Below are 10,212 nucleotides of genomic sequence, written 5' to 3'. Positions count from 1 at the left end.
GGGCCACGCATATACCGCCACGGCTCAACACGTGGCGCCATCTCAAGAGCCAGGTACACGTCTCTCCCAGAATACTAAGGTGTCGTTTAGCACTCTTTCCAATTAAGTATCTCTGGTGAGAACAAACCAATAAATATGCTGACAATATCTGCCTTTCATTTCAGAGCTTTCTCCTTATTGTTCAGTCTGCAGAGATGTTCATGCAGTTCTCGTGTTCACATGTTCAGTTTATGCAGATGGAGGAAAAGGACATTTTCTGTGTTCAAGGAACTCGGCATTCCCGGGCCGGAGCCTAGCCTCCTTTTCGGCAACCTAGTTGAAATCTGGAAAGAGGTAAGGCCCATATATGCATGCTAAAACTTCTTGGAGACAAGGAAGTCGCGGAACGAACCTTGAAACAGGTTACGAGCTTTAGATATTTCTCATCCCGACTGTGACGTCACATAACATTGTGCCTAAGCACTGTGCATCTGTTACTTCTCTCGAGAATGCGTGGTTCGGATGATACTGGCCTTCTTATTGTCGTTAGTAAAATTAGCCTGATCCACAAATTATTGAGCCGTCGATTGGAGTTTCTCGGTCGCATCAACTCGTGGATGGCATGCTGGGAAGAGATTAAATTGTGTCTGTATGATGCCAGCTACGACATATAAATGTGCTCTATCGAGACCCCTGGGACTCAGCACACCATACGCAAGCATCTCACACAGACATAGACAATGTCTTGTCAAACTTATAGAACTGACATTCTATCGGTTGTCCCCTGAATTATAACTAGAAATAACTGCTAGTCTCGCTGTTTGACAACTAGAGCATGGAGGAGTTGATGGTTCCGTAAAAAAATATCTGCTTCCCATGCTCTGTCAGAAAAGAACAAACGAAAACGCAAAACGTCATCAACTACTTTAATACTAGCCTCACGTATTGAAATGTATCGAACTGAATTTTATTTACCTTATCTTAAAAAGATATTGAATAAAACATAATATCGCCGAATGACTGGGAACATGCCCGTTCATCGCCATCGCCTTTTCAGTTTTCAGGCCTTCCACTGAATGCTTTAGCCACTTTTAACGTCTCGCACTTACGTACACTGGCATTTAAAATGCATGCCACTACAATACAGACTGCTTCTACTACCGCTGTACAACACTGACACTATGGCATGTATTTCTCAAGCAAAGCACATGCTTTAGCAATGTTCGAATACACAATGCAAGGTTTCCACCTGCTTCTGTACTTCAGATAGACCGGCGTTCTCTTCATCTTAATCCTTCTAAGTAAAAGCATTGTCAAACCCCTATGTTTACTGTCACGCCAGTGGCAGTACATCTTACGAGTACTAACTTACGGGTTTCCTCCGAGCCTGAGTGGGGCTGAGTAGGATGACCAAATCTCAAGACCAGTACGTACTTGGAATGTCATGCCTGGTGAGCATGACAGTTCAAGTCGTGAACTGTGGCGCGGTAGTCCAAGGGAACTTTGTTGGACTTAATTTCTTTGATGATATCGGAAAGGACGGCAGCTTTCACGTAAGGCTTTTGCAAAACGATCGATAACGCTATGAAGATAGCGAGATGTCGTGAAGAGATAAGCAAACAGTTCAGGATCGCAACTGCAACATGGTGGCTTCATGCATTTCGCATCTCAGCCTGTTTTCAGAAACCCTACTCTGTTCATTAGGAACGGTTCTTCTGGTCGTAACAAACAATTCTAAATACTTGTAGTCGCGTGTGCCGTAAGCTAACAGCATGTTTCTTGTGTTTCGACTAGTTGCTGTGAGACAAACAAAGATGACTAAGACTGTATCCTTTCAGGGCATGGGTCCGTGCTCGAGCAAATGGTTGAAGCAGTACGGAGACGTCGTGGGGTAAGTTGAGCCGTCGGCTCCGCACCGATCTCCTGTCCACACTGTTCAAGAATCTAATCCAAATCATGATAGAAGACGATTGCTAGTAAAAAGTGGACAAGGACTAGAAGAAGTAACACGGGGCCGCGCCAGCGTGCCTTCTTTTCAAGAGAGTTTGAGAGGGCTTGCTTAATTCTTGTTCTGGTGCTTAGCCTCAAATTTCAGCTGCTGCTCAAGAGCTTATCCTAGTTACGGTTTGGTTCATGAACTCTATGTCTTCATTTCGCCTTGTTCTAAAACATTCTACTTATTCTCGAGTACGATTCTAAATTCCTCTATTATTACCCTCAATACGTTTTCGTTGGCCTATTTTAGCAATTAATTTAGTTAGAGTCTCTTAGGACGTCCTCACCCTCACCAACCTGTTATCACTAGATTTTGTCGTGCCTGCTATTTCTACGACGGAAAGAAGATGACCTTTAAGGGCTCGTTTTAATTTGTTAGGCACAATATTAATGAGAACTAACAGACAATGACTCCAAGGAAAGTATAGAGGACGTCATTTGTAATAATTGAGCTATATTTGTGAAGAGAGTAAAGTGGACGAAAATATAGCTTGCCGCGGGCAGGGACCGAACCTGCGACCTTCGAATAACGCGTCCGATGCTCTACCACTGAGCTACGGCGGCGGTCATGCCCCCGTCCACTTTATAGGGTATATATGTGCATTTAAACCTAGGAGTGTTAGTCAGCGCCGATCGCAGCCATGGCGGCGAGTGTGGAACACTCTTTTTCTGCCTTTTTGGCGTCACGTCGCACGTGATCTTTTTACGAGCGGGCAGCTGACCAATAATCCCTCGCATACTACCTGAAGGCACCAAGTCTGCCAGAACGAGACCCTCGCTATGAATGAAGGAAAGGAGATGACCTTTAAGGGCTTGTTTTAATTTGTTAGGCACAATATTAATGAGAACTAACAGGCAATAATGACAAGAAAAGTATAGAAGATGTTATTTGTAATAATTGGGTTATACATGTGAAGAAAGTAAAGTGGACGAAAAGATAGCCGGTCCCTGCCGGTTATTATCTTTCCCTGCCGGAAAAGGTAATCGGTCCCTCCCGGCGGCAGGTTATCTTTTCGTCCACTTTACTTTCTTCACATTTATATCCCAATTATTACAAATATCGTCCTCTATACTTTCGTTGTCATTATTGTCTGTTAGTTCTCAATAATGTTCTGCTATTTTTATGTTATTTATTATGCTCGTATCCCTGCACATTATGAAATCTATTTCCTTCTTTCCTTGCCCTAGCTGACGTGTTTATAATATTAAAATATTTTGTATTTGCACGAACCTATTAACTTTTATCACTATGAAACACCGATAAAATCAAGAATCAGATGTCAAAACGAGGCGCATTTTCATTGCTGAAAAAAAAGTTATGAAAACTGCCAGCTGCAGTGGCAATTCTCTCTACAGATGTATACTTGACTGCAAGCTTACTGACTGCAAGCCAGGGAACATGACCGAAACCTAAAGAAAGAAAATGAGCTTCCGCATCATTCTGCGCACTGCAAGGTCTGCAAATGTGTACCTCGATTTCATGAGGTCAGGATTCTGGGCAAGAGCAAGCATCAAAAAATTGGGGGACCCTTAAGCTTCGCCTTTAAGAGTTGAACGCGATAACGAAGTCCGGCCCCTAGTGCGCACTTCAACCACTAAGTGCATACTTATTAATGTGTATTGTTACACACACACACGCACACAGACACACACACGCGCGCGCGAATGGTACAGGTTTTTGATCTAAAGCAAAAGTCGCATGGCCTGCAAGATATACGCCGCACGCTTGCCATCTCGGAGGCCATTAAGAGTCTAACAATGCCTCACAGATCGCAGCACATCATCTAGAGTTTGCTGTTTGCTTGATCAACGCCTCCGCAAGCCGGCGTTAGCTTAATATGTTTTCCTCTAGATGGACATAGTTGTCCATTTTTGTTTGAAAGTTCGTGTGTGTTTTTAGCGGCGATGGCTGCACTATCCCGGCCTTTTTCGACGTACTTTGGTGGCCTCCCAAATGCGCCTACAAATCGCCGAATGGGCTCATTTTCGTCGTGACACCTGCCGAACAAAATGCATTAGGAGACTCCTTCCACTCCATGTCATTTATGTAGTGTTGTTTTCGGAAGCAGCTGCAAGTAACATCGTGGCTTTGTGGTAGTACACCTGCTTGCCACGCGAACGGCCCGGGTTCGATCCTCAGTGAGACCGAAGATTATTCTTTATTTTATTTGCTTCTTTCTCGATTTTTCGGTCACGGACGATTTTTCGCTCACAACCAACGGTGCCGACGCCGACGGCGGTATTTCTGCGACACGAGCTCTCTAACGCTATCGCGTTAAAAAGCACGTGAGTTATTCGAAGCCTCTAACATCAATAAGTTAGGTGGTGAATGCATCAGTGACACGTCGATACAGCTGCGGTCTTCAGAGATTAGATTACTTGAGAGCTGGATATCTTAGGCAGTGTTGTTGGCTACTCTGCGCATGTGTGCGTCGCATGTATGTGTAGGCCCTGTTTCATGCTTGAAATAAATCAGTTGGAAGTGCCGCCCTTGTCGTCTTGTTCGTGCCTTTCTTGTGTGTTGTCTTTACTAGCGGCAAAATGTCATACGGTAAGCAATACGAACTAGGCCAAGAAGAAGTTCTCTTCAAACTTCAAAATGTTTCGTTTTTCTACAGGTTTGGTAATTCTGTCGACAGCATTCAGAATTGTTAACGAATGCGTTCACCAAGTGATTACCTATGCATCTACTTCAGAAATGGGATAAACCGCCGAACGTTTTCACTCGTTATGCCTTGCTTTGCGTTCTCATTGTTAAAGTTTCATTATATTACGGCGTATTCTTTTTCTTTAATTTCGATAAATACGTTGCGATTGCTATGATGAATAACAATGGCGAGTGTTCTTTATGAACAGAACCCGAATATGCGCGATAGTAAGCAAATGCACCGATCCGAAATTCGGTGCGTATGGTACATTAGTGAATGCAAATGTAAAAATGTCTAGTAATTATTATTTGAAATGAAAGCTTATCGAACAGAGCGTGCAGTGCCTAACGCACGCTCACCGATGTTTAGGTGAGTAAATTATTAGCCATGGTTAGGTTAGGTTAGCTTAGGTTAGGTTAGGTTAGGTGGACCTATAACAGGTCCACCTCTCCAAATTTTGGCTAGCCAGGGTCACCTTATCCTACTTTACGCGGCTTTTAAACACGCCGCTCATTTCACGCGCGCAGATATCTCGAGGGTGGCCGAAAATTCAATCAGCCACATTGTGATGCACAGCGAACGCTACACAGTCGCTCAGCAATTGAGACGGTTCAAGTATCAAACACAAAAAAGCCTTCCGGAAGGCTAACTATCGTTCCTTCTCAAAGCGTTAACGCTGCGGTATTTCTGTGGCCGCATCTGCCACAACTGTCACATTAGATAGGCGTAAAATAACGAACCCTCACACTTCATTTAATGTGCAAGCATTATACGCCCCATGAAGCGGAATATACGGCGAGCGTCGGCGTTGTGTCTTTCCTATTCAGAAGAGCGCAAAAGCGGAACTTCCGGTTGCCGTCACGTGGCCAGAGCAGAAATGTCACGAACGACGTCTTACCACCACCGTAACGTTTGACTGAGTGTAAAGGTTCACATGGGAGCTGCATAAAGTATCGGTATTTTTCCAGTGCCATTGGTTGGCCCACTTCACTAAGAGGCGATATAGTACGCTACGCCGTGCCGTTTCGCGGTTGCACTGTTTTACCAGCACCGCTGCTGTCAGAAACAGAGTCGACAGCAATGCGTAGCTCCACCACCGACGTCACGCGCGACGTACTTGCTCAGATCAAGTGAATATCCCTCATGGGAAGGCGGTGGCGACAAAGTAGCGCCATTCAGCTCTTTAGCATATGGAAACGCGCGTCGGCGTTAACATCAGGTGGCAAGAAACCCACGTGACTAAGCGATGACGTCACGTGGCCTTAGTTAGGCCCCCAATTCACGAACTGCGTTGACTGTCGCTCAAAGCAGACCTGGTCCACTCCAAAAGATTAACGTGTAATTCTTGGGATTTCGCGTCCCAATAATACGATTATGAAGAAATTTTTACAACTTCGGGTGCTTTAACGTGAGCCTAAAGCTCAGTACATGGGCCTCTAGAATTTTTGTTTCCATCGAAAATTCGACCACTGCCGCCGCGATATGATCCCGCGACCTCCGAGTCAGCAGTCGAGCACCATTTCCACTAAAATACCGCGGCGGGTACTCCCGAAAAAATTGATGTGGCCCACCCTAAAAGTGTACATCGCCCGACACGAGCACACGACCAATTGATCACGTTACGTGATATAGTCATGTGGCCACGTACGAACCCTAAATGACCAGGTAACAGGACCAAGTGGGCTCTTCAGGTGACAATGTAACGTGGCATCATTTTAGAATAGTACGGACTTCGATACAGTTAAGGTGAGCCATCATCCAATCCATCAGCATTCAATCCACGTAAGAGCTGAAGTGCCTCCGTATGTTTGTTTTTCTTAGGCGTGGTTCACCTCTGTTTCTTTTTCTTCGCAGCTACTACAATGGCGCCATGCCTGGCATCGTACTGCGCGATCGTGAATTGATTAAGCGTATCTTCATCAACGACTTCCAGTATTTCACGGCACGACAGGTGAGATGAGTTGGAATTAAGCGCTCGAAAATCGCCGACAATATTTTTTATTGCGATAGCAATTATATTGACACTCTCGATGAGTTTTTGCCGTCGCCGTCACCTTCTGTATAAGTTCCAAATGGATAACATCTGCCCGCGCATCGTACGCTCTACCAGCTAGTAAAAGCGCGTGAGAGCTGGTTACAAACGCAGCTGCAGCAGAGACGAAACGAGCCGTCCATCTCCTTCGCACCGAGGGCGCAAGCGATAACATCAACCCGCGTGCGAGGCCGGCCTTCGATTGATCTTCAAGCAGTGAGAAAACGCCCCGTTTGTCTTTTGTAAAGAGCATGACGGGACGCCAGTAGAGGGGGGGGGGGGGGTAGGGTTTCGTTGTTCGAGCAGCAACTGCGAACCTTGATCATAAGTGCGTGGTTGCGAGTGCGGGCGCACGTGCTATTTCGGCAGCCATCAGCAAGTGGCTCGTATACCCTTCTACGTGCTGTCTTCACATCGTTTCGCATTGAGACGATAGGCCACGAAAGCCGCATATCTACCTGGAGAGGCCGTATTCCCTTGCACAAGCGCTTCGTAGAGTTACGCGAGATCGTATCCAAAAGCATTAGCTGCTAGCCTTACTTCGTATAATCAACAGCTCGGCGGCACTGATATAAGATTACAATTTGTTGCAATCGCAAGGGCGAAGCATTGTTGCTTTGAAAATTCCCTTTAGAATTTGCTAAGGAACAGCACACGCGGAGTGCGACGTTATATCATTAAGCCATCAACACTACTAAATACGACAACCATTGCGCTAAGAGATAATGCTGCGAATCGCGTTGCGCGTTTTAGCGAGTGCATTAAGATATTGAAATTGCTTTTCGCGCATGTACTACCACATATATTTGAGAGCTACGGATTCGGGCACTATTTCATCCTGGTGTTTCTCCTTTCGGCAGATCATGGCCCTTGTGTCTAAAAACCTTCCCGTCAATGAAGTTCGATACAGCAGGGTGTCCGGAGACGATTGGCGCTACTTGAAAAACATTATGCTTCCCGCATTCAAGACGAACAACATCAAGAAGGTGGGTCGAAGCATTTGGTTATACTCTTATTAAGGCGAAAGCCTTAATTGATTATCTGCTTTGCAATTCACTCTTTTGAGAGTAAACGTCTGTGTTAATGGACTTTACGTGTGATGGGGTACCTTACGCGTTGTTTTCATAATTTGGACTTTGTTATGGCATCACCATGTGACGTCATCACGGTGTCCCGAAACAGCGCCATGATGTGACGTCATCGACTGACAGCGTGCATTAATCAAAAGCGGCCCGTTACCAGAGGCAGTGCCACCCCAAGAGAGGTTCAAAAAGCTTCAGTGGAGCGACGCGCCTTTCGCGCATGTTTCACCACGTCGTTTACCTAGTCGTTGCGATGGCGCGGTCGTGTGTGACAAGTCTGGGTGTACCGCGCATCATGAGAACGCCCGAGCAGCAGCGCTCAATGTAAAACACATTGCATATATGTGACTCCTGAAGCTATAGTCGAGCGTAGTGTGAATACGCCTGCGACCGCTGCGTATGATATGCACTGTAAGGACTGTGTGGCGGAGGCGGCCACCGTAAGGCCGAGAGATGGGGCCACAGTTGGTGCCGTCATCATCATCATCATTATGAACACGGGCAGTGGGGAGAAGGGGTAGAGACAGTAGGGAATAAAGTGTGTGCTCGACGAGACGTATTGTGCAGGCTTTCTACCTGACGGCACACCCTTGCCCCGTAAAGTGCAGTTCGTGGCGATGAAACTAACGCTTCTGCTCTAACGTGAAAGCCGGCGTTACACCGCACCATGAGCTTGCCTTTGCACCCCAATGCCTGATAAGCACAAGATATGCGCTCAACCACTCAGATTACACGAAGTCCTCGAACCACCTCGTCACGCTTATCTGAAATTGAAAAATGCGGCATAGGCTGTTACTGCCTGACTGCTTCGCATGAAATTGTTTCCCACAATGCGTGGGATCTGCAGGAATTTTTTTTTCCTCTATCTCATCTATTGTACCCCCTTTCGCTTTCCCCACCTGTAGGGTGGCCGAACGAGTAGGTGCTTGATAAACCTTCCTGCCTTGACTTTTAACGCTATCGTGTTAAAGGGCTCGTTCTGCAGAAATTCCGGTGTCGTCGTCGGTGTCAGCGTGGTTGGTTGTAAACGAAAAATCAAGAAAGATGAAAATAAAAAATAATTTTAAAATAATCTTCGGTTCGAGTGACAATAGAACCCAGCCCTTCTGCGTGGCAAGCATTTGTTCTATCACCGAACCACGCCGTGGTTTGAAACTGCTCCGGACAAAAAGAACACTATATGTATGTAACGTAGCAGAAGTCTCCTTAACGCACGTTATATTGCGTGGCAGAAGCGTAGAATCGCACGAGGCGTCAAAACATGTGAATTGCGCAACGAGCGCGTGTTTTAACGGCGCACCCAGTACAAAGCGCTCAGACATATTTAATCATCATCGTCAGCAAAAGCATCAACAAAGTGAGCACCTGCGGAGGTTTCCGTGTTGCCTTACAGACGCGTAAAGAGCCTTTCGCTCATTCGCAAAAGGAAGAATTACTGTGCAGTGGGCACTTCGCAGCTGTACTTGCAGTAGGCATTCTAGGATAGTTTGAAACGGCCAATGTTAAGCGCACAGACGTTCGTTTCCTTACGGCACGGCTTAGGCATGCATTGAGAACCGAAGCGAGGCTAGCAATTGAGAAGGCGATGCGCCCGGGGCCCGATTACGCTATCGCGTTCTAACTCTTGAAGGCGAAGTTCAAGCGTCCTCCACGTTTCCATGTTTCTCGCTCTCTCTCACACGAGCACGACACAAGTAAACGGCATGTTGGGGGCTCGAAGTTCGACGTGATGAAAAAATTGTTGCACTGAGTACGAGCAACCTCTGCCCCCCTCTTGCTAACGCTCACGGTCTTCTCTTCTCCACGGCATCAACTGTCGTCATCGGCCATCTTTCCTGTATTCAGCAGACGATTATGCTGCTCCTTGCCTGCGCTTTGTTGTTTTTTTTTCTGGTTCATGTATTTTTGCTACAGGTTCATGATTTTACTTCCCATGACACACAGACGTACCCGTAGTCTCCACTATAGCGAGTGGTTTGCTTAGTTCACACATGGCGGGCTCTTCGACCATGTGGATATTAAGCGAAATGTTTCTATGAAACCATATAGCCCCTCAATCTTTTTGTTCTTTCGGCATTTCCTATTTGTTCAATGTTTTTCATTGCCTCTTTTTCACGGACTGCCATTTTTGCGACCCGTCGTCGTGACAAATTAACGGACGCCGCACTCCGCGCTGACCGGTGGGACCGCTTGCTCATGAAAAGACTGGTCTTTAGAGCCGGGAAGTGGTGAATGGGGTGTTCTTGAAACGTTCACCACCGACGTTTGATCCTTTGTACCTACGGCGGCGTCGGCAGGGTCGTGGTAGGCCGCGATGTACCCCGAACAAGCTGTAGACTGCAATACGCACTGGCTGAGAGCCAAGGAAACATACCATTCCCACGGGCAGAACTGCAGGTAGGCAAGCCGTATGAGAGCACCCCAACAGGTTGTCACTCTCGCTTAGTTGAGAACCCTCTCCTAATTAGAAAGGGGT

General features: G+C 46.4%; 1 protein-coding gene across 1 annotated transcript; it reads left to right on the top strand.

Moving 5' to 3' along the window:
* Positions 1 to 230: 230 nt before the first annotated feature.
* Positions 231 to 8,257, top strand: LOC119398841 (putative cytochrome P450 cyp-13B1). The gene is made up of 5 exons (XM_049417441.1): positions 231 to 333; positions 1,818 to 1,870; positions 6,477 to 6,573; positions 7,515 to 7,640; positions 8,153 to 8,257. Exons 2-5 carry the CDS (start codon positions 1,821 to 1,823, stop codon positions 8,255 to 8,257), a joined length of 378 nt encoding a protein of 125 aa, XP_049273398.1. The 5' UTR covers positions 231 to 333; positions 1,818 to 1,820.
* Positions 8,258 to 10,212: the final 1,955 nt, after the last annotated feature.

This window comes from Rhipicephalus sanguineus, chromosome 7 (assembly GCF_013339695.2).
Source record: "Rhipicephalus sanguineus isolate Rsan-2018 chromosome 7, BIME_Rsan_1.4, whole genome shotgun sequence".
NCBI lineage: Eukaryota > Metazoa > Arthropoda > Arachnida > Ixodida > Ixodidae > Rhipicephalus > Rhipicephalus sanguineus.
Note: the sequence above shows the minus strand (reverse complement) of the source record. Positions and strands in the feature narration are given on the sequence as shown.